This window comes from Folsomia candida, unplaced genomic scaffold (genome assembly GCF_002217175.1).
Source record: "Folsomia candida strain VU population unplaced genomic scaffold, ASM221717v1 Fcan01_Sc002, whole genome shotgun sequence".
In the NCBI taxonomy this organism is placed as follows: domain Eukaryota; kingdom Metazoa; phylum Arthropoda; class Collembola; order Entomobryomorpha; family Isotomidae; genus Folsomia; species Folsomia candida.
The window spans coordinates 17835158-17858913 of record NW_019091194.1 but is presented as its reverse complement, the minus strand read 5'-3'; the positions used below and the strand labels follow the sequence as shown (position 1 = coordinate 17858913).

Genomic DNA, 23756 nt, shown 5'->3' with positions numbered 1-23756 from the left:
TTCATTACTGGAAATTTTTATTTAAAAGAAAGCACAAAGCTAATAATTACGTTAAATAGTTAAACACATAGTTGAACACCGAACCAATGAGTGTGGCAGAGTGAAGTTGGATCCACGGCAGTTGCAATATTTTTCAAACCTTCAACATATAATAAGGGCAAATAGTTTAAAGAGCTATTTATATCATACAATTAAAATACTCGTCATCCTCTTCTTCGCTACTGCTATGAATAACATAATGATGCCAACGTCAAAATTACTAAAAATAAAACTGAACATGACAAAGAGCATTTGTCTCTCTGGTATTGTAATAAGTATAATTAGTAACCGGATTACTTAATTTCTGTCTCACTTGCTGGTGGGATGGTTGGCGTCATGAATTATTATATTGCTGCTTAGGCAGACACGGTAGGTAGCACACACTCAACACTACTTACTTACGTACAGAGGTTCTAAAATTATAGCAGCATCGTCAGCAGCAGCATTAACAACATCTTACTTTTAGTCGGTTAAAGGAATCGGCATAATAATTTTGTTGCGACATGTATGACATTTTTTTAAACCTTTTTGCTACACCAGTATTTCATATATCTCTGATTCAAGCACAATTCACTAGACATTTAAAAAGGTAACATTCGTTTCTAGCTTATAGATTAGTTGACATTTCTCTCGCTTCCACCATTAAACAATTGCTAGCAGGCCCAATAAAACTCCTAAACGTTAGGTAAACCTTAATTAATAGTAATTAGTTTTATCGTATTACATGCATAAACCAACTTATTTACAACAACTAATAGTCAAGCAAACAAAGCTTTGCATAGTCTTCATTTCATAATTATTTAACGCTACTAATTGTTCAATTTGGTGCCCACATAGTATGCTTTTATATCATTACGTTAGTTCATAAATGTTCCAAAACCTAATCCGTGAATACAATGCAGGTAAGAAAAGCTTCAGTGCAATATTATTATTATACATAGCCAAGTAGCAACTATGAAAATTTTGCTATTTTTAAACAAGTATGGAACTTTTCCCTTGTCGACTGTCGGGAATAAAATAATAATAATAACGATAATAATGTGAAACACGAACTTGGAATTTTTCAGTTTCGATTAGCCACTAACTGTTTTCTAGTATTTATAGTTTGTAGTAACAATTCATGTCGATACAACATTGAGGAGACAAAAAATTATCATATCATCATTATTATTGTGTATCACTGCAGTGACTGTGGGTTCAAAACAGTTGAAGGCAATTCTGCAAGTTTTGTTTTGTTGGTATTTGGCGATATATTCGCATTTGCCCTGCATGTCGTCGCACTCATTATTATTTTATTAGTATTATTGTTATTCTGACACTCACTTGCTCAGGATCCATTAATGCTTATCATGTGTGTGTTGAGTGGATTTATATCTTTGCTAACACTAATGGCAGTACAACTTTGAATATGACAAGATAAGTAAAGATATTGGAAACTTGGTGTGGTTCAAGTAGTCAAAATGTACAAGATGGGGAGTTATTATTCATAAACAGTATTACATTCGTTTCTACTAATCACTTTTCGATTTTTTTTTCAGTCACAACACCAAATCTTCTTGTCCAAACGTAGAAACATTTTATAAACGAGAGGCATACAGCGTAGATAGGAAGCGCATATCATCAAACTAAATAGAATCTACTAAATCTATTTGTTGGTTGGGCATGGTAAGCAATGTCAAAAATTGTCCAAGTAAATTTGCCCATGTTGAGGAACTGCTTTTACAGAGAATGTCTAGAAGAATTAGTTGGGAGCAGGAGGGTCAGCATGTTAATTGTAACCTGTTGTCCATATGAAAAAGTCATGAAGTCACCGTATATAGTTCATCAAAAATGAAATAGTAGAGAAATTTTAGAAACCTTATTCCATAATTAGTTGAACCTACGTATTTATGTATAGCGAACCAGATAATGCTGCTGTTGAGAAGCAGTAAAAGTGTCTTCATGTATGTTGTTGTTTTCAACCTAATAATTATGAGGAGGAGGGGGTAAGGCTAATTCTGATCCTCTTATTTTGGTGTCGTCAGTGTTAAAGCAAATCCAACTAGCCAAGTTTTCGTCTTATAAATACTTGTAACATACATAATCTAGCTTAAATTGTAGTATAAAGCCTTTCTGGTGAATTTTATTTCTTCTTCAGTGTAAAAAATCCTCTCTTCTTTGGCTCATCCTTCTTTTCCATGGAGGAGGCTGGAAGTGTCTGAGCTGTAAGCATATAAATTAAATGCATCAACAAGGGAAACTAAATTTTTCTGCTTTAAATAGTAATTGTTTACTAGATAATTTACTACGTAGGTTGTAGTTAATTAATTTACAAGGTCAACCATGGATTTTTAAGCATCAATCCATAAATTGTTCTTGTTCTAAAATGAGTTACCTCTCGATGGTCCTGCTCCAGCAGCTTCTAGGCTAACTTCCTGAATTCCTCGAACCCACAGGTTCATTTCCTCATCGTCTCGTGCTTGGAATAGGTATTCTCCTCCAGAGGATAACCTATGATTAAGTTTTTACAGATTGAGAAATAAGTTACAACGGACGTCAATAATTAGTCAATCAGTAATCAATGTATGTACTTCAGCCTGAAGACATTTTTCTTCTTGGTGTAGTCGGATGCAACTTCAACATTGCCACTGGAAAGGTCCACAGGGTTTTCACCACGGAAATACGCATCGGGTTGAGTTTTAAAGTTCTTCTGGTCTTTGCTGAAATATGATTTTCATATTCACATTGTGTTCAACAGTTTATTTTACACTATGAACTGCCAGTTTACTTACTAGAAGAGCAGAGAACCTCCCTTCAACACGGTGTAGACTGCAGACCAAGATCTGCACATAATAATTAATATTTTGTCTCACATTTCAGAATACAAAACTTTACCAACTTTCATTTTCTGACATACCTGTTGGATGCTTTCTTTGTTGTTGATTCCCACTCATGCTTTCTTATCAAGGAACCTTCAATTACACCATCTTCACTTGGACCTGGCCGTTCTATTATAATACAAAACAGCGCAACAAGGCATTAACAATAATACAACCATTTCGAAAGTGAAATTTAAAGTTTATTTAGTTTAAGAGGTATAAATAAAAAGCACGAATTATAGCAAACAGCTTTACGTGAATACGGCGAAAATAGAGGACATAAAGCGAACTTTACATGTACTAATATTCATTATTACTTGTCAAACACATTAGATTTACCAGAATCATGTCAACCCATCACCGCAAGAAATACCGTGGCCAGATGTAATAATAAAGAGTTAGCACCGCTACAAGAACTTTGTAGTACTACTGATAAAGAAATTGATGTAGCGAAACATAAACTTGTTAACAATACCTTTGTATTTCTGAATATTGGATTCGTCATCAGACGCGCTACCGCCTGGAAAGTAAATATTTGTTTACTTTTATCAGTCAGCCGGCTTTTCTCTCTCTCCACTCTCCAGTGCAAAAATATTATATTTTTAAAATTACAAAATGGATAAGTCAGACGAGAATATTAATCAGGTAAGGTCCATATTCTAATTTAGTTGTTGTTAGCGAGTTATGAAATGTTTTCTTTTGTAGGAGAATCCAGTCCCTCTCAAAAGGATCAGGATTTTGGTGGATATGCCCGTGTCAAAAGCCCCATTTAATTTAATGACCTGTAATTCTCAAGGAGAACATGTTGAAGTAAATGGTGAGCGTACTGCTTATAAAAATTGTTGTTTATGACATGATAATAATAATGTATTTATTTGTAGTGTTACAAATTGAAGACGAATCACCGTCGACTTCGTCTAAAGTGAAAGTGGATTCAATCCTTAAAGCTGTGCTGCAGGGGATGATTGACAGTAGTGGATATACAGGGACAATGGAGTCTTTCTGGAAATCGGATGAGAGGAAGACATTGACTGATGACTGGGCTAGTCACGTTAAGAAATCCAAGACTGACACGGAAAAGTATACCCCCCTCGAAGTATTTTATAAGAAGGACAAGATTGCGATGCAATTGGTGGATGGGTTGCTACAAGTGGTAAAAATGGAGAAAGTTGGGAATGAATGGAAATTCAATAAGTGGTCGGGTCGCCAACAAAAATGTAGTACCGATACTTGTACTGCTCTTTGTCATGTAAATGAAATCATGATCGTTAATTATGATTGCAATTATAACTACCGTGAGCGAATAAACGTTTATATTATTTCGTAGGTTGGAAAATTTTGCTCGTCTCACGGTCCTAGAGAGGTTATTTTACTCCAGGATATGCGAGCTACTACACCTGTGCTGGCCTTGTTAAATCCTGAACCCACCGCTAACCCTTACACAGATAGTAAGATACGTGAAAAACTGGCTGAATGTGGGGTTATGAAAATGTGGAGAGGAAACCAAATAGAAGGGGGAGCGGAAGTAAGGAATCAAAGCATCAAACTCTATGAATATGTTGTAACGAAAAGGGCCAGTAAAGAAGAGACTTTCTTTCGGATCATAAGGCGATGGCCTTTTCAGGGCGACAAAAACAAAGTCCGTTGTTCTGCATATGTAAGTGTGCTACGTACAATAATTACTGTAACCATTACTTAAAACCTATATATCGGTAATTGTAGTTGGCTGTGTCATTGATGGTGATGATAAAGGGAGGTGCTACTCTGCTGAATTCTAGTATTCTCTTCGATGGTGCTGATTTGACATGGATGAAGTCCTTTTTAAATCAAAACGGGGTGCTATTCGAAAAGGGAGAACAACTTCAAGAGTCTGCCAACTCAACTCCACCAGGCGTGTCGGGAGAAGTCAATCGTTCTCTGCCGTATGTCTATTTCGGCAGAAATGATGAAGGTCAATTCTACACAGGGATTCAATCTGAAATAAGACCACGATCCTCTGGGGCAAAAGCTTCATATCATGAAAATGTGAAGGCTGAAACGGGGATGATTTCGTTCAAAGAGGATGAAGAAGAGGTTCTTTTCCAAAGCCCTATCCCTAAATCGTTGGAATACGTAAATTACACTACTAAACGTATCAAATTCAACCCAGAAGAAGAAGCGGAATTTTGTAAAATGGAGGAGGCTGCCAATAAATATGAAACCCTTGCACACTCAGTTTTGAAGATTGGAGAGATGGTCGGTCAGACCTACAAAGGGGCGCTAGTGAAGGGAACTCCAAAGCAGTTGAATCATTTTAATGGTGCTATTAATGTTGTTGATCTCATGTCTACTTACTCTTTCTTGTTTGAATCAAATCTGGTTATGAATGAAGTTAGTCAATTAGAGAAAGGTGGTGATGGGAAGGTTGTTATCAATTTTGTTGTTTAGTTATTTTTTGTGTCATTTAATTGTTTCAAATACTCTTATAAGATGAATTTCTCCTATTTGTCTCAAATGATTTAATTAAACTTGGAATAGTCTACTGATGGTTTTTTACCCACTACATTATTTGCAAGAATTATTAATAAAGCATTTCAAATCACCTGGAATAGCTTCTAAAGTAGAACTCTTAGATTTTTTCCAGCGGAAACTCCTAAACGGTGATTTTGACCGAGACCGACTGCCTTTCTTGGAATCTTCAAGCGTGCAAGATTAGTCACAAAAATTTAAAACAATTTGCAAAACATGACAAAAAGTTAAGCACATTAGTATAATAATAATACATTTGACATAATACGTCACACAAACACACAAAGCATTAAAGTTCATAGAAAATAGATGGTAAATTAAATAGACGACAGAATTATGAACCATATATAAAAAGTTCACGTCTTGTGACAATACGAGACACCCAAATGCTGCCCCGAGAAGACAGATGGTTGTGGAACTAGTAGACTCACTGGCGTCGAAAACAAAGTCATCGTCATCATACGGATTGTGTCCGGTTGAACTGCTGGGCGAAACGGGAGAGGACACCCTTGAAGACTGGGACGGCGTCATCCTTGGGGACTTTACTGATGGTTTTTTACCAACTACATATTTAATTAGCGGACTATATATTGACTTATTAGTAAAGCATTAACGAGCAAAATTACTATTCTACTTCATGATTACGTTGTCAGTTGTTTTACGGAAATGAGTTTGACGCACACACACGTAATTCATCAAGTACCTTTTGGTTTCTTGCCCTCAGGAACCACGGGTGGTGGAGAAATGGCTCGTGGCCGACCTTTATTGAACCAAAAGCATTGGAGAAAATCATGCAAAAGAGCAAAAAAAATCATGCGGAACAGAAATCTGCTCACAGGAACAGATTATGGGCTTTGATTAAATTAGGAACGTCAGAATATCAGATCAGCAAAAAAAGATGATAACACACACATACACACACACCACTACTTATTAAATTAGCTAAATCACAATACCGGCCGAGGGTGGAGAGTGAACAGAGGTGTCTCGTGAAGTTTGTTCAGGTGACCGACTGCCAGCGTCCCGTTCATCGGGTGACTTGGGAGGCGATTTCTTTGCAATTTCTTCGGCACGTCTTCGTTCTTCATCGTCTCGTTTTCTTTTTTCTCGATCTCGAATTTCAAACTGTAAACAATGCATATCACTTTAGGTTAGTTTGCAGCCTTGGTTTTTGTGAACAGACATGTACTAAATTATTTTGCTCCTTCCTCATCGGCAAAATAGGAATCCACATATATACATTTTTTAGAAATATAAATGTGTGCACGTAGCACATTGATTTGGGAAAATTTAGTTAAACAAAAATAAATCATTAGATGAACAGTGAAATTGAAAGCGAAATTCTGTTAATTTGAGTTAATCAACAGTTAGCGTTGCTAAACACTGCAGAAAATAGAAATTGGTCACCATTTCATAAGGGTAGTATCCCCCTTCCTGCCCCATACTCTTTTCGTGCTCTCTTATTTCCAGCTAGTATGAACATAAATCAAGAGGGATAGAGTTAGATTGAAGAAAATATATCCAACAAGTCTAATTGAAGACGATACGGGACTAAAATCACTATTATCTTTTTAAGTGGATACAATCTGGAGCGAACATTCAATTGGAAATTATTGTACCAACGATATGGCGACCATACTTGACTAAACATTCACAAAAGGAAATTATTAATACCGTGGTTAATCGTTCCAGTGCAATAAATCGTTCTTCCTGCGCTTGTGCAGACTTCTCGAATGCTTCGTGTTTCTTTATCAGATTTTCAACTTCATCAATTGTGTATCCTAATATGAAAAATAAATAAATCAAAATATTCTTTGCGTGTGTAAGAACAATAAGTTGTAGGGTCAAATCAAAGCCTTTACCTAAGTCGGAACTCAACAAGTATGGTTCTTGGGCAATCAACCATGCCTCGGCAACTGCTGCGTCGCGAGCAAATTGGTAAACTTCCAGGACTACAAGTTCACAAAATGCAATAATGATGTCAATAACGTCATATAACGCTATATAACTGATTTTAATGCTACTCACTCAGTTGAAGATGTTCCCATCGTTCTTCCCATCGGTGCAGCATGCCATTCCTTTGATTTGTCAGACCAACGACCTTTTCTTTGATTTCGTTTGCGGCATAATGACTACGAGACAAAAGTTCTTTTCCAAGGCGGAAACATGCGGAAAAGTTATCCTCCCTGCAAAACCATCAGAATATTACATTTGGACAGAGGAAGTTAAATGCAATTCGCATCAAATTATTATTCCTAACCTTGCGTCAACTTCAGCCTTTAGACTCTGGTGGTTGTTCATCAGCAACTCGACACCGCTGACATCCCTGATGATTATCAGATAGAAAATAGATAAGTAAATTCCTGCCGTGCATAGAATTACAGCCACCCCTTAAATGATAGTCACTAAATACCTCGGCTTCTCAGAGGTATTCATCTGGATAATTACATCATCCATCCAGAGCATCAATGTTCTGACCATGTTGAAGAATCGGAATAAATCTCCAGTATCACCGAGTTTGACTTTTCTAGCCTCGCACATTCCTAAAACAATGTACAAATTGGAGCTCTACATAGTAATTCCAAATGCAGGTGAAACCAACCTTGGAGATTCATCCATGCATTAACAACTTCAGCTTCTCGGTTGGTAATCTCCTTCGCCTTGTCACCAGCATATGCGGCTTGCAGTTTTCGCGAATCGTCTTGAATTTGCTCAACCTATGGTTTGTTTTTATGTTATTAATTATTTGACTGTCTATTAGCATTTCGAAATAGTGATACTAACCTCGGACTGTAGAGCTTGGAGGTCTTGCATGTACTGCACGTGTTTCCTCTGCAGCGCAGAGACGGAACCGGTATCTCGACCAACTTCATCACTATATTAGTCATAAAGTAGTAAACCTTACACCTTTCATGTTTCTTTGCCATATAATCAAACTTACCTGTTCAAGAAGCAGTGTTTCTCTGCAATTCTTCCCAGTACGTCTTTGCAGTCATGGAAGAACTTGTGGAGTTCTCTGGAAGCAGCTAGATTTATGAAAAAATTTAATTAGCAAGAGTTTCAATGTTTCTACGATAAATATTCGTTACAAAAACAATAACCTAACCCAGCATTTGCGTGCGAGTGTCGATCAGTTCAAGGAGGTCAGCCCATGCTTCGTTCAGTCCATCTTTCCATTCGGCAATGGTTGCTAAAATATATATTATTACAAATATTATAAGGTACACCAATTACAGCACTTACTTAACATACATATACAAAATATTAAGAGTCGTAGTTCGTGCAAAACCGCCGGAAACAGAAGTTGTCGACATCAAATTTCATGGTTTGAAGGAGACAACTTCTGTGATTTCTCAACCGGACAGCGACGAATGGCCTCTATTTTATCAAAACCTAACCAAACCACACAGAATTGTACCCACCTGCGTCTGAATGTTTGCTGGCAATGAGTCCATCTGCAATTTGTTAAGCAATAAATAATTAATTAACCAGTTGTAACTGTAATATGCTTAGGCATTTAGAAAGTAGCTCTTAACAAGTAGTACTTACCAGCCATTTCGTTGACTAAGGCAACTCGTTCATTTCCGGTGGATTCCGTCTCTCGTGCAAATTCCTTAAATCGCTCCCATAACATCGTGACATGGTCATAGTCCTGTCCTAATTCATGTGAACTAGCGACAACCTCACGTTCAGCAATCCATTGTTCCAAGTCATCAACTTCTCTATTCAGCATAAACAGTTTCAATGCTTCTTCGAGTTTAGATCTTCGCTCATGTGCCAAATCTTTAAGGCCTGGAAAGCAGAAAGAAAATTTATGCATACATTTTCAGTAATTTTCATAAGTTTCATCGACCATAATTTACAAAAGCAACTATATTTTTACCGGCATAAAGTTTATCAACTTGGGCTTGCTTCAGACCAATATTATCGCTTTCTGGATGCTCTTGTAAAATGAGTTGTCGAGCAGTTTCACCCAGTTGTCGAATAGTGTCCGCATAGTCGTCAATGTCATTCTCCAAGGCTTCGTGTTTCTTTATTAGATTTTGAGCGGAAATCTCGTCTTTGCCTCTATCTTCCGCCATCATGTAAAGTTCTTGCTCCGACATCCAGGCTTCAGCCTCAGACGCGTCAAACAAATATTGCTGGGCTCTTTCGGACTGAATTAGTCTTTCCTTCCGTTGATCAACGGCATCCTTTAGTTCGTCCCATTTCTTTTTCAGTTCGTTATTTAATCTCTCAAACTCATCGGAATCTTGATGTCCTTCATCTATCAGCTTCTCTCCGTTACGAATAATTGTAATGATTCTGGGCTCATGGTTCTCAATTTCATTCATCATCGACTTGTTCTTCTTCTTCAAAATGGTAACATTGTACAGACTATTGCCCAAGTCGTTCGAGTTAGCCAGGGGAATTTTCTCGTCGCACCACAACTTCTCATCCTCAACATCTTAACGGGAAAAAAACATTAAGTTAGTACGAATTTAAAAAAGATGAAATGCATCATATTATCAAGCACTCTTATAAAATGATCCATTCCATTCGTAGTATTTTCGTTAATACATTTGAAATGTAAATTCTTTAAAAACCTAACCTCGACGGAATTGGTATGCTTCCTTCTTCTTCTCAAGTTGTTGCTTTCTTTGCACTAAGGGATCCTTTAGCTTGGAAAATCTGCTTTCCACGGTAGACTTCTTTGCAACAATCTCCTCCACCTTGTCAGGGTCCATTTGCTTAAGGTATTCGGCTTGGTTTTCAAGCTCTGTGACTTGTTTCGCCTTCACAGCCATTTGAGTTTCAATCATTTGTTGTTTCTGCATTAGAATGTTGACAGATGCTAAATCTGCACCATAATCGCCTTGGTCTATTTGCTTTTCCAGATCAGTAATCCAGGTGTCGATATCATCACAAGTTTGTTCATACAAAACTTGACGGTTAGCATCAAACAATCTCTCGCCCTTTTCTTTGGTGGACCTTTCCAAGTCATCAAAATGACTTTCAAGTTCTGAAACCTTAGGTTTGAGATACTGAGCGAACTCTGGTTTTTCTTGCATTAGGAGTTGTGCGGCTTCCTGAATGGCAGTAAGTCTATCCTTGTTGGACGCAATTTCAGCTTCGAAAGCTTGGTGGCGAGTCCATTTGCTATGAACCGTCTTAGCACTTCGGTATGTCTCATCTTGAGCAATCATGCTCTTCTCTTGTACCCATTCACCCAACTCTTCGCAGTCTTGCAAGAACTGGTGAAGTTGAAGTTGTTCCTTAAGTTTCTCTAGCTGCTCTAATGCCTTTTGCTTATTGTTATCTCGTCTTTCGCGGATGCTGTCCGCCTTCTTTGCTATCTTGTCGGCTTGTGAATGACCTTCACGACACATGTTGGAAGCAAACTGAATTACTCCATTGATCTTTTCGTCGTTAGCATCCATTGTTGTAAGCAGAGCTTCATGTCGCTTGATTAGACTCTCTGCCTGCTCCAAATTGGAGGGAGTTTCATCCTTGGACAAGATGTGTTCTTGCTGTGACAAGAGAACTTCAGCCTGTTTTGCATCGCGCATGAAAATTTGTAAATTAAGATTCTGAGACAAAAAGTCCTGGCGGTTGTCCCACATTTGTCGAAGTTCGTCCCAACCATCCTTCAAGGCCTTTAAAATATTAGAATATTTATTAAATTTCCTGATTTATTAATTTATGTAATTTATTTAAATTTCAAGTTTAAAACAGTTTTTATCAAACCTTCAAACGCTCACGAAGGAACATGTACTGAGGATCGCTTTGAGTGGAAGGATCCGTAAAAATTCGCTCTCCGTACTCCATCATCTTCTCATAGTCCTCGACATAGTTCTCGATTTCGTCCTTGATATTTTGATGTTGACTGAGGAGTTTTTCTGCGTCGGCCAGACTGATTGGAGCATCCTCGGATGCAATTTCCGTTTGTGTTTTTGTTAGCCAAGCCTGGAAGTGATCAAGGTCTCGGAGGAATCGGTGAAGGTCTCCGGCTTCCTCAAGTTTGGAATCACGTTCTTTCAACATTTGAGTTAGTTGTTCCCATACTGTTCGGATCTGATCAATGCGCTCTCGAATCACAGCAGCTTCTTCAGGATGTTCGTCAGCAATTCGGTCAGCCTCCTTCTCGAGAGCTTCCAATTTGGCTTGAATTGCTGCCAAATCACGCTCCATTCCCGAAAGTCGCCGTTGTAAAGTCATGATGCCAGACAAGTCCATTTCCAGATTTGCCGTTTCTTCCAATATACGAGTCTTATCCTCAATCCATGCAATTGTCTCGCGACACTCAATGTGGAACGTTTGAAGTCCATGAGCAGAGTTCAGCTCGTCTCGTTTAGCTTCAGCCTTCTCTCGCAATTCCGACCATTTGGCATTCAGTTGATTTTGCCGGCTCACAATTTCCTCAGAATTGGGATGTTCCACATGAAGGAGTTGACGCGCAAGTTGATTGACCACGGCAACTCGGGATGCATTTGCATTCATTTCTTTGTCGAAACCGTCATAACGATGCTTTAGAATTTCAACGTCTTCAATGTCCTTTGCAGGCACCATGGTGTCCAACATTCGTTCCTTCTCTGCAACCCATTGTTCGACTCCCTCCGACTCTGAGAAGAGTTTATAGAGTGATAATGCATCCAGCAGTCTCTGTTTGCGGAGCTTTGCTAATTCAGTAAGCTCCTTGTATCGACGATCAATGCTGGCAAGTCTCTCCACGACCTCCGGGCTGTCTCGGTCCTGTTCTCCAAGTTGTTGTGCTTGTTGATGAAGGGCGTCAATAGTGCTCGTGTAGTTCTTTAGTTCTTCAGTAACGTCATCGTGCTTCTTGAGTAACGACTGCACGTTCGATTCATCCCGACCTACATCCTCACTGGACACCAACCGAAGCATGTCGAGCATCCATGTATCGACATCATCAGCATCGGTGAAAAACTGGTGGTAGTCGACAGCCTCAGTGAGACGATTCTTTCTGTAGACCAAGAGGTCTCTGAGATTTTGCCAAAGACTAGTGATCTCTTGTAATCGCTCTTGAACTTTATCGGCTCCAAATTGTTGGGAGTCGACGAGATCTTGACCAACACTGACAACGCTGTTGAGTTGTCCTTCATGATTACTAATCTCACTCTCTAGGGCTTTCTGCTTGGAGAGGAGAAGGTGCACAGTTGTGAGGTCATGACCAATATCAGCCTGGGACAAAATGTTTTCTTTCTCCTTGATCCAGTTCTCCTCTTCTGCCATATCCCAATAGAATTGCCATAATTTACGGCTTTCTTCTAGTCGAGTACGTCTCTCTATTGCCAGTTTCACGAGCTCCGCATAGGCTTCTTCCAATTGTTGCACTCGTTCCATAACAGCGGTTGGGTCAGCGGGTCGATATCCCTCCAAACCGGTTGTGTCCATGTCATCGGAAATAAATCTCTGAGAGTTCTGAACAACCGCCTTCACTCGGTCCCCAAGAACATTAATGTCAGCCTAAGTAAAGGTGAGAATTTCACATTAATCATAATTATTAGTTACCAGTCACCAATTATTACAGCAATTTACTTACTTCTACCAAAGAATGTTTTTGCAACAAATCTTCAACTCCCATGAGATGTTTGCCGTAGTCGTCGGACAAGAGACGCATTTTTATTTCCTCTATTGAAGGACAAAACTAATATTAACGAGCCATTTTCAGCGTAAGGGATGATTTGTTACTTATAACTTACCCATTGAATCCAAAATGTAAAGCATCTCCTACAACCAAGAAACACGATTATAATGATGACACTCACATTCGACCATACATTATAGTATTTATTCTTAATGGAAGCTTGACAGGCAACTATATAATTCAAACGAATACTAACCTGGAATCCTTGTTGTAACTGAAGAAAGAAGCAAAAAACAATGGTTTAGGCAATTAGTAATTGAATAAATAACGTTTATAGATTCTACTTTATAGTACAGACCTGGAGAGATGCTTCCAATCGTAGACGGCGTGCCCGGAGTAACTCGAGCAGGTACTCCCACAATCGTAACACATTTTCCCTTCTGCTATTAATTCTTTCAATGTCATGATAATTCTCTGCTTCCAATTCTTGGGCTGAAAATTGATTTGAAATTTAAATGGTGTATTTTATGAATGAATCAATGCACTATGGTGAATTGTAAGTAGAAGAGGACTAATTACCAACAGCGACGACGGCAAGTACGCGCTCTTCGTATGCAAAAATGTCGGTTTCAATTGCTTCATGCTTTTTAGCAGCGGCTTCAACTGCGGGAAGATCGAAGCCAAAATTGTCTTGCGACACAAGGCGTTGATTTTCACTCAGCCAAGTTTCTCGCATACTGGCCTTTCTCTACAAATATTAATTGCATATTAATTTAGTTTAATTTAAAATTCATTCAATGTACAGATAACTAAAAAATATATGACAATGTTTCGATTTCTTACATTGAAACGAGCAGCAAGTTGCTCCAGTTTTTCTTGCCGGATGAGTTCTTCTCGGAGGGCCAACTCTCTGTAGCATAAATTCGAAATTATTATTAGAACTTGAGTTATAAATCACGTTTAAATCATTAGTTTACTAACCGTTCGTGCTCCGCCTTCTCAAGACGTTCCCAAGCTTTATTAATATCGGAAATCAACTTTCCTTCTCTCGGAGTGTAGGGTTTTTGGTTATTTGCTCGCATTCTTGAAGAAAAAATTGTATTAGAATTTTTAAAAACAAACGAGTATGGGACCGTAGTGAAAGTGAAGATACCGTGACTGTAGTGTGAAAAGGAGTACTTCCAAATTGCCCTTCTCGTCGAATTTTGGAGGCTTTTCCACAGTTCTGTAATTGTTGAACTGTCCCAACTGTTGCTGCACGCCACCCAAGGAGTTAGCAAACTTCCTGTCTCCAAGTTGTTCGATGGTCTGCTCAATCCACTTGAGTAAGTCTGAGGTGAGTCCTTCATATTCTTTGACCATTCGGTCATTTTCCATCGCAATGCCCACAACCTGCCCACAATTCCCAAGAATTTTAGTTTTAAACAATAATCAAGTTTTCAAGGATGAAAAATAAACGCGAAAATCAAGTGACCTTGCTGATACGTTTTCCCTGCACAGTCTCTTGCTTCAGTTTGGAGAAGTAATGGTAGTACGTAACCACGTAGGTAATGATTGACTTTTCATCAGGCTATGTAATAATAAAGGTTAGTTATCGCTAGGAATTTTTAGCTATTTAATAATACAACATCCGTGTAAATGCATAGATTCTTGTTGAACTTGGTAGAATCACACATGTACAAAGTGTTGTTGTAAAATGTGCAAATCTATATACCTGCTCCACAAAAACATCCTCGGCTGAAAGCGAACAGATTATTATTGAGACCTATTATCAATTTGTAATAAAATTTTCAACTTACCGTCCAAAAGTTTGGTGAGACCCAATTTTGACTCGGCGACATTAAACGCTTTAAAATTAAAAAATATATATTGTAAATATTTATAAAATAATATTACATAATAAATGTGAAATTAATACCATCCTTACCATTGTTTAAATTGTGCATAGCATTGCTATGGGTCAGTTTTTCATACTGAATCAAGTCTGGTCGGTGTTTATGAATTAATGCGTTGAAGGCTAGCCCATCCCTCCAAGAAGTCGTAAAGTTTCGAATATTGACATTCGAGTAGCCCGCAGTTTTCATCTGGCACCATAGCAGGAGAGCGTCCTTGGTAAAAAAAAACATAATTTATTAGGTGACATTTCGTTTGGGGACGATAGTGTTTCTGTATAAATATGACAAATTGAGTATCAACTATTCACCTTGGCGGATTTAGTCTCTTTACTATCCACTTGCTCAAATGTGATATCTTGAATCTAAATTTAAAATGTTGAGAGAATTATTATTAGCCTGATCTCTTTAGTTCATACAAATATCAACATCTTGGAATTCTTGAAGATCAAATAAATCAAACTATTGATGTATGCAAAGCAAGGAAGGTAAGGATTCGGGAAGTTTTGAGTGTTACCCATAAGCGGTCATGGAACAAATGAGGATAGTGTTGTCTCAGGACAGGTTTGATAGAATTCCATTCATAGTTTACACCTTGACAGAAATCGAGGAATTCAAGATCGTCGAGAATAGGAAGGTTTCCTATCACATTACCCATCTACATGGAGGAGGAGAGTAACAAGCAATAGGAGGCAGATGTATAAGAAAGCTAGATAGATATCCGCCACATTTTAATGGATTTATAGCAAAATAAAGCGACGCATCAAAATCCACACGAAATAATCAGAAACCTGAAATCGGAGAATAATTGTCCAAATGAGACCCAGAGTTAAACGGGAACTGCCGTCAACAATGTCATGGGATCCCATATTTTCCAAATGCACTCTCTGTTCTTTCAGGAAACTCAATGCCTAGAATAAAAAATAAAAACGACATGTTAGCGTACGACGGAGCATTACTTGTATTTTATGACACTTCATACTTCGAAGTAGAATTAAGTTCTATCTTAATTATATCATATAAACATTATTTGCTTACTTTGTCTACGTTTTCCAGGCAGTGAATTCGCATTTTTCCTTTGGTTGGTCGAGGCTGAAAGCACAAATAAAAAATATACATGAATAATTTTTTTCCTGGTTAATTGGATTGATTCTTACAAGTCTTTCTCCTGAAAGAACTTCCAGTAATTTGAGGAGCATTTTTCCATCTCGAAGGTCTGTATAAAGGTCGCTGATTCGGCATGAAACCTGTAATTAGAAAATATATACAATTTAAAATGGTGAACACTACAACAAGATGTAAAAAAATAGAGGATAAATATAATTTGCTTTACTTACTCGAACCAGGTGAGAATTTATCCATTTCGTAAATGTCTTTTTCTGGACTGTCTCTCGTTCGTCTGCAAAAAAATACAGGACACCACAATTGAGTATTTAAATATCACATTGTCCAATCATGCATTTATATTTGGCAATTATGTAATCCTGATCTCCTCTATCGTATCAATTTGATCTACCTTTAAGATCACGAATATAACGCTCATAAACAATTGCTTCCACGTGTTTCAACTCCTCTCTGTTCATCGAATCGTTTCCTCCATTTTCAAACGAGAAGGTTCGTATGCTACTAACATTGCTCTTGACAATGGCAGTCGGAGAAAACACTGGGGGATAACTGGGGGACGGGGACGGAGAGGGGATGAAATCCCCGTTGCTTTCCGACAGTGGCGTGGCCATTATATTTGACAAACTTCGAATTTCCACTATGGATTTATGTAACTATTCTTACTATATAAATAAACTATGCTAGGCACTAGTTCACTTTGGTGAAATGCTACTAGTACACACCAGGGCAGTTATTACTATTGTTTCATAATGCGGACACTTTTGAATCACCCAATTCTAGTTATGCAGACATATGCAATTCAAAAGGGGAAGATGCAGTGATGCACTACAATTCTTAAAACTGCAGTTGACTTACTACACCACCCACTATAACACTTGACAAACTTTTGGATACGGGATCCCCTGGTTTGGTTCAGCCCAAAGTAAGTCAATTACATTGCTATGTACAATATCCATTGGCAAACAGAACGAACCGATTTCCTCTTCAAACATTCCTTTATCTTTATCTTTCACCCATCCATCCACTCAAAATATGACCACTATGAAGTATAACATTAACCAAAATGAGTTGTTCCAGCCAGTAGTCTAGATTAGATTATGAAATATAATATGCATAATGTAAGTACAAACCGGCCGGCGCCCAGAAATAACATCCTTCTTTAGTTGCAGTTATTATTATGACATTACATTTTATTGCAAAGTCCTCCTCCGTAACATAATACGTGCACACAAATTTATCAAGTGGTTTTCTGACGATAAGAACAAATCTCTTTGCAGCACAATATAATAACCACCAGCAAATGTAGGTTCCGATCCTGTCTATTACTAATACTAACTGCCATACATGCATGCATTCGGTTTCATTTAATAATGTGTATCTAATTTGCATAATATGAATCGTGTTGCATACACAATTATAAATACTGTTTAAAGTTTTGCATAGTACATGAATCCGACTCTCCAACGCCGGAATTGAAGTTACAACAACACGAGTGGTTGAGGTTGACCAAAGAACAATTTTATTTGTCACATAATATGTAATCTATAATAATAATTCGCCTCCGACACTCGATGTTAAGCTAAGGAAATATTTGCCTGCATTTCCACCACAAGTAACTAACTGAACAATTAGTGTGGAGTGGTAGTATCAGTGTCAAAAAATAGTAATGTTTACTGGATCCCTACTCACTTAACCTTCTCGCCAGTGGTGTGCAATAACAAAACCAACATTTCCCGTGGGATTCAATCATCACTTCATTCTGTAGACAAATCTCCGTTCTTAAATAAACTTATCCCGAGCAAATGTAAACAGTGTGGTGAGATACGACCCTTTCCGCACTTGTTCATTTCGATTACACTACAAACAAGCATACATTTGAGTATATATTTATTTACTACCATGAGACAGGGACCGGAGGACTGTAAACGCTAATTCCGAATTTATTTTGTCCCTAATCATTCCTCGCAAAATTATTTACTCATCCTGACATTCGAGTTAAGGTCGTTTAATGATAAAGATACACCTGTAATTACTTCTTTTAAACATGATGTACAAAAAACTCACCGGCAAGAGCTTTGATACGGGATCTTTCAAAGAGTCGAGATGAGGAGTTTCCTCCATCGTACTCGATATCTTCGTAAATGTCTTGTTGCGTTTGGGGGTCCCATCGGACGTTCACACTGATATCTGTCGTCATCCTCGCTGTCAATTAGTAAAACAACCTGCAACATAAAAATGTTTTAATTGTAATTGCATCAAGAGTCATAATCCAACGGATTCAAAAAATCAGAAATGCACGGGGCACGGAGCTTTCGTGATTACGAGTAGTTTTCAAAAACTCGTCCTAAAAATTTTACTGAAGGTTTGCATGACTTTTAGCAAAGAACAACAACGATGTCATCATCGTTGTTGCTGTTTGGTAAAATTTGGCATTCTAGAGAACATTCCATTGAGTGGGGTGTGGTTAGTCTGCCGTTTAATCAATTAAAAAGGAATAGGCATTTGTATCTCGCATTAACTGCTCGTTAATATAAATGTATCATGTGACGGTTCAGTCTGGTTGAGCGAAATGTGTTTTATCCATCACAAACATAACTCATAAGAAAATGATTGCATTCCTAATTATGTAAGACATTCCTGACTTTCTTTCCATCAATATTTATCCAGCAGCAGCATCTTTCTGATCAAAAAATTGTGGACATTCCGCAGGTAACGACAATAACAAACCAACCCAGTATTGATCCTGGACACATTAGTGCACCCCCTTCAGGCGCAATTAAAACAAATTCTACCCATCCAACTATCATGCTACATCTGCTTAAACAAACCATGAAATAATGGATCCCTGGAAAGGATACAACCATGGCACGAAACCCGTCATATAAACCAAACCGGTCAAATAGAGTTGTTTAAGGAATTTAGGGTAAGCTAGAAACCCCAAAATGTAGAAAGTTTCAGCTGCCAAAGATCCAAATCCATTCATGTACATATTTTGCACACAGGTAAATTGACATGATTACGACAATACAATTAATACAAAGCACAGATCTGATCTGTGTGTATGTAAATTTATACTTTGATGCATATACAATTTTTGAACAATTTGTGTCGTGAGTCAGCCAACCGTGCAGTCTGCTGCCCCGCCCCACCCACTCCTGAGACTCGTCCAAATAATAGTCAAGAATTATTAAACATGGTACGCATGTCCACATATAAATAAATACAAAAATACGATGCACGGCGAAATGAAGGAGGAATGCATGCTTGTTATTTCGAGGGAGAAAAATGTGTCTGGTTCAAGTTAGCCTTTAAAGACAAAAATAAAACAAAAAGCATCCCACTCACTCATTCTCAAAACTTCCATGCAACGAAACGACTCATTCACGAAACTTTACTTGAAGTAAAGGATTTGGACTCCTCAGTCTTATGTAACTCTGCATGAAACGAATTCCTACTTTATGATATTACATTTGTGCATGGTTGGGTCGGGTTTATGGATATTATTGAACGTGATTCCGGTTACATGCCCTCGTTTTTTGGTGGTGCGGGTGGATTAAAGAAGGTAGGAGGAAAATGGAGCGGATGAGAGCGTCGAAAAAGCTGGGTCATCCCATGCAGTAGTATGGAATTCGGTACGACCACGAATATTTGAGCATTTCCGAGACTAGCCAACGTTTTCATCTGTGATTCAATACTCTGCTCTCTTTCTCATCGTCATATAGCAGAGTGCACAATATTACACTAACGGAAGAGAAAGTAATATGAGAAGAGCTGTAGTAAGCCGCCGGAATTCATCAGCACAACGGATGGGTGGCGGACTGAGGAGGAGAAAGTACTCGTACTGACTGTGGTACTCATTCTTAACAACTCTTATACCCCTATACTGCGGAAACCTGACCTAAACCTGTGGGTGGGGGATTTCATTTGGTGGCTGCCAAAATCTACACATGGCTTTTCATGTTAGGGCTTATCCATATATTACGTCATCAAAAATTCTCGATTTTATCACCCACCCATCCAACGTAAACCTTAAGGGATAGGGATTTTTAACATGGGAAAGATAGGAAGACCAAAACCACCCACCCACTAAAATGATGACGTAATATATGGACGTTCCCTTATTGTAGAGTTGGAGTCGCTGCTAATGAATGTCGAGTTCACATTCTCACCACCACTTTACGCAGGATTTATAAGCAAAGTTTATGTACCATGGTTAACACTCGACTATGGATTTAATCTCATTGATGATAAGATACATGATCAACTCCAAACGACAAGCGGATATGGCTCTTGGGCAGAATAATGCCACGTTTACTTCACATAATCACCAATGCAAGCCAATGGTAAAGTTGGTCGGCAGCAGATTACCAGGCATACAAATGAGGTCTCCCAAAGAGTGGAGAGTGATGTGTGTATGTGATGCGATGACATAACAAATCCTCACCAAACTTTGATTAGGGGACGGTATTGAATTGACTCATCAACAAAATAAGTTGCATAAACATTCGCCCATCAGCCATGCCATGAATCGACCGACTCGTTGCTCATCGTGCATACTTCTTCATCAACATGTTTGTGCCAATTAGTTGTTAGTTCATAATAAATAATAAGCTGCGCTAACTGCAAGGTACATGGCTGGCACATACATACATGCAAACGTATTTCTAGTCTCCAGCGTTAGTTAGTTAGTATTAGGATGTGGGAAAGATGAAACTTTGCTAATTGAAGCTTGTACATTTATCAGAGTCCAACATTCACATAGTTTGCAGTGAACAAATTGTAATAACAAGTTGTAGACGAAAACCAGTGCATGAGATGTATACGTAATATGTATGCAACCCTGATTAATTTAAACACAAAATCGACCTTGCCTCGCTTTAAAACAAAGTATTAATTTTTGGCATGCATGAAACTGCATAATACATCCCACTGATCCCACACATCGACTGAACACTCAAAATCCTTCCTCATCCTTCTCTTCACATATTAATAATTTTATTATTATTATTTAAATCCCATTTACACTCACACTGAATACTGAATGTTAATGTGTAACGTGCGAGGATGAGACAATATTGACAATGATAACGTCATCTTCACATTTAGACGTAGTTGTGATGAGCAAGGATCAAAAGGAGGAAGGGTCATAAAACAAACCACTAACCAACTAAACTAGGCAGGCACGCTCTTTTACCAAATTCGCACCATCATCACCATCACACAACCTGTTTGTTTGATGTTTCACCCATAAAAAGTAGTGCCATTTAGCTTGTCGACTAGACACATGGATGTATAAGAACAGACTAGACATGAATTCCATGATTGTGGCAACTAGCTTGGAACTAAATAGGTGTGTATTTGTATCTTACGTTTATATAATTTGTATACAAAATGCAGTTTAGCAGCAAAGTCTTCAACTTTAGTAATCTCAACGACTAAAAGCCAGAGAGAGAAGACTTGATGATCATGATTCTGTTATATTATTTACAGAGCTGTTAATTTCACTTCATTTTGCATACATTGCCAACACACTCTTTCCTAAGCTTCAACTTGGCATAAATAACAGCCAAGCCTGCCCAAAACAAAATCACGCAATTAATTTGGAATGACATACATAACTTTTGCTCTTTATTTTCTGAATTGTTCACACCAATGAATATTTTCGGATGACGTTCGCTTTCTTCCCAGTGCCCAAAAAATTGCCAAGTATGAGTAATAGAATAGAACCCAAATTATTAAACCTTCTTCTATCTACAAGTAAATTAATTTTTTTATGAAAATGAATACTTGGCTGCTTGCATTCTGTGATGTGCTGCAAGTGAAATCTAATCAACAACTTGCTATGTTCATCATATTCGTTCTGTCCGTATTTTTTTGCTCTTTCTGTTAGCTTTCGTGTTGTAAATAAACACGAACCACTCGGCTTGATGTTATGAAATCATAAAAATTTTGGTATACAGTGCACGAACTAGAAATAATGTTTTCGAATCAAATGGATTTTGGTAATCGCATGTCGCTAGTTGAGGAATGTACTTATCCCAAAGTAAAGTGGACCAAAATTTCGCTGGAATTACAACAAACAGGGGAAACTAGTAAAAAAAATTATATTTGAAAAGTCCACGATTCCTTTAACATAAGAGCAATTATCCGCAAGTTTGAGTCACATGATGTCAAGCTGAGCTATCTAACTAACCAATTACCGCAAACTAAACCAACCGTAATATTACGCCGGCCGGTTCTTAACCAAACCATGACCCGATCATTATCTTTCCATACTTTATCAGCAATAAACTTTAAACTCGAGTTTCACTAGGTTGGATGTAATCAACTAATTAACAGTGTCTAATAATTATCACACTCCCAATTGCTTTTATGCTTATGAGGTAAAAAAATGCTTCTTGAACAAAGTTTAACCAAAGCCTGCTTATTTTTGTGAACATTAGTTATATTTGGGACAAACAGCAATCCGAAACAAGGGCCTCAACTGGCCTCAGCCCTTATTTTTTCAGATATAATACAGTTGGAATTTTGAACGTACCTCACCGGGCTTCAAAATTATTAAATCCAAACCCCTTAAATTTTATAAAGTATGATATGACAACTCAATACAAAAGCTCACCTGTGTAGTTGGGAAAATTAAAAATCAGAATAGTAAGAACATGAAGCGTTTCAGGAAACAATTAAAAGTCGTCGTCAATCCTTCTTCTGAGGTTTCTTGGATGAGATTTTCGTTATTTTAAAAGAGTTTGTGTTTCGAGAGGTGAGAGATTCTTTTTTGATATCCACCAGTTCCAGATCAATTAAAAAAGCCTTTCGTCGAAAGCTATGTTACACCAAGATCAGTCTTTTTGTAATTAAAATATGTAGTTTGCAGTTAGCTGCCTGCACGACGACGACAAGAAAGACAAAATTTGCACAAAAGCTGCACCCAAACAAATAGCTGCCCACAGAAATATTACTATTTTAAGGCGAATTCATAAATTGTGAGTTCATAAGTTTTCCGCAATTTAAAATGATTATTTACAAATGGGTTGTCGGAGAAAATTATTGTTTTGATGTTGTCTATTTGGGATGATGCTCTCTAGTTAAAAAAGTGGATAAGTGAGAGGAATGGTAAACAATGATGATAAGCGATAAGAAGATAAGACAGCTGTGTGGTTATGGAACCGATGATCACTCACTCCCACACCTCACTCGCTCACTTCACACACTTGCACTTTAAACAATTTCGATAGCTCCCAATTGTCGGTCTTCAAATCGCCATTGTTATTGTATGGACTTTCAGCAGCAGACAGAGCAGACCAAGCCCAATCCCGTCCAATGAAGGCCGCTCTCAGGGCTGGATGTAAAGAGTGCTGCTCGCGGAACATGCACAATTCACGTCAACCCTCGATTACATAACTGGAAACAATGCAAATTAGTATTTATTCAGTATTTACTGTGCAAAAGCTACCCAACAATTTTTCCTCACAGAATTGCAGCACTATTGAAAGGAATCATGCCTACTAAATTATTGCTAATTTTAAATGTTCTCCAGAGAACTAAAATACGCTGTCTCATTGGCAAAGTAATTTGTAGCAAGATTGACTATACTACTGTACGAATTATTATTTTGCAAATTAGTCTTCATTTTCTGAGAAATTAATCATTTTGGATGCACCCCAAAACTGCATTCGAGGTATGTAGTATAATATGGGCCACCGACACGCCCTATGATAATGCATGGGACGATCTTGGTAAATGCAT

At 37.9% G+C, this 23756-nt stretch overlaps 1 protein-coding gene across 17 annotated transcripts; it reads right to left on the bottom strand.

Moving 5' to 3' along the window:
* LOC110844021 (spectrin beta chain) lies at nucleotides 1-23316 on the bottom strand. 17 transcript variants are annotated; one of them, XM_035847590.1, is made up of 44 exons: nucleotides 22630-23316; nucleotides 18075-18232; nucleotides 16223-16284; nucleotides 16043-16132; nucleotides 15924-15977; nucleotides 15677-15796; nucleotides 15197-15250; nucleotides 14921-15101; nucleotides 14793-14840; nucleotides 14708-14730; nucleotides 14468-14563; nucleotides 14147-14385; nucleotides 13975-14076; nucleotides 13837-13903; nucleotides 13573-13741; nucleotides 13352-13485; nucleotides 13250-13267; nucleotides 13109-13136; nucleotides 12949-13037; nucleotides 11133-12872; nucleotides 9997-11041; nucleotides 9289-9852; nucleotides 8955-9197; nucleotides 8828-8860; nucleotides 8512-8595; nucleotides 8347-8431; nucleotides 8190-8280; nucleotides 8008-8122; nucleotides 7819-7948; nucleotides 7666-7731; nucleotides 7434-7591; nucleotides 7268-7357; nucleotides 7080-7186; nucleotides 6813-6875; nucleotides 6362-6530; nucleotides 6109-6165; nucleotides 5837-5968; nucleotides 5480-5572; nucleotides 3373-3417; nucleotides 2936-3026; nucleotides 2811-2861; nucleotides 2610-2738; nucleotides 2414-2529; nucleotides 1-2241 (listed from the first exon to the last, which is right to left on the bottom strand). In XM_035847590.1, exons 2-44 carry the CDS (start codon nucleotides 18205-18207, stop codon nucleotides 2162-2164), a joined length of 7284 nt encoding a protein of 2427 aa, XP_035703483.1. In that variant the 5' UTR covers nucleotides 18208-18232; nucleotides 22630-23316; the 3' UTR covers nucleotides 1-2161. The 17 variants fall into 17 exon arrangements, 11 of the variants coding, with proteins under 11 accessions (XP_035703483.1, XP_035703484.1, XP_035703480.1 ...); XM_035847591.1 differs by lacking the exon at nucleotides 6813-6875 and having other exon boundaries at nucleotides 22630-23315; XM_035847587.1 differs by lacking the exons at nucleotides 18075-18232; nucleotides 22630-23316 and adding an exon at nucleotides 16402-16932.
* Between the last annotated feature and the right edge of the window lie 440 nt (nucleotides 23317-23756).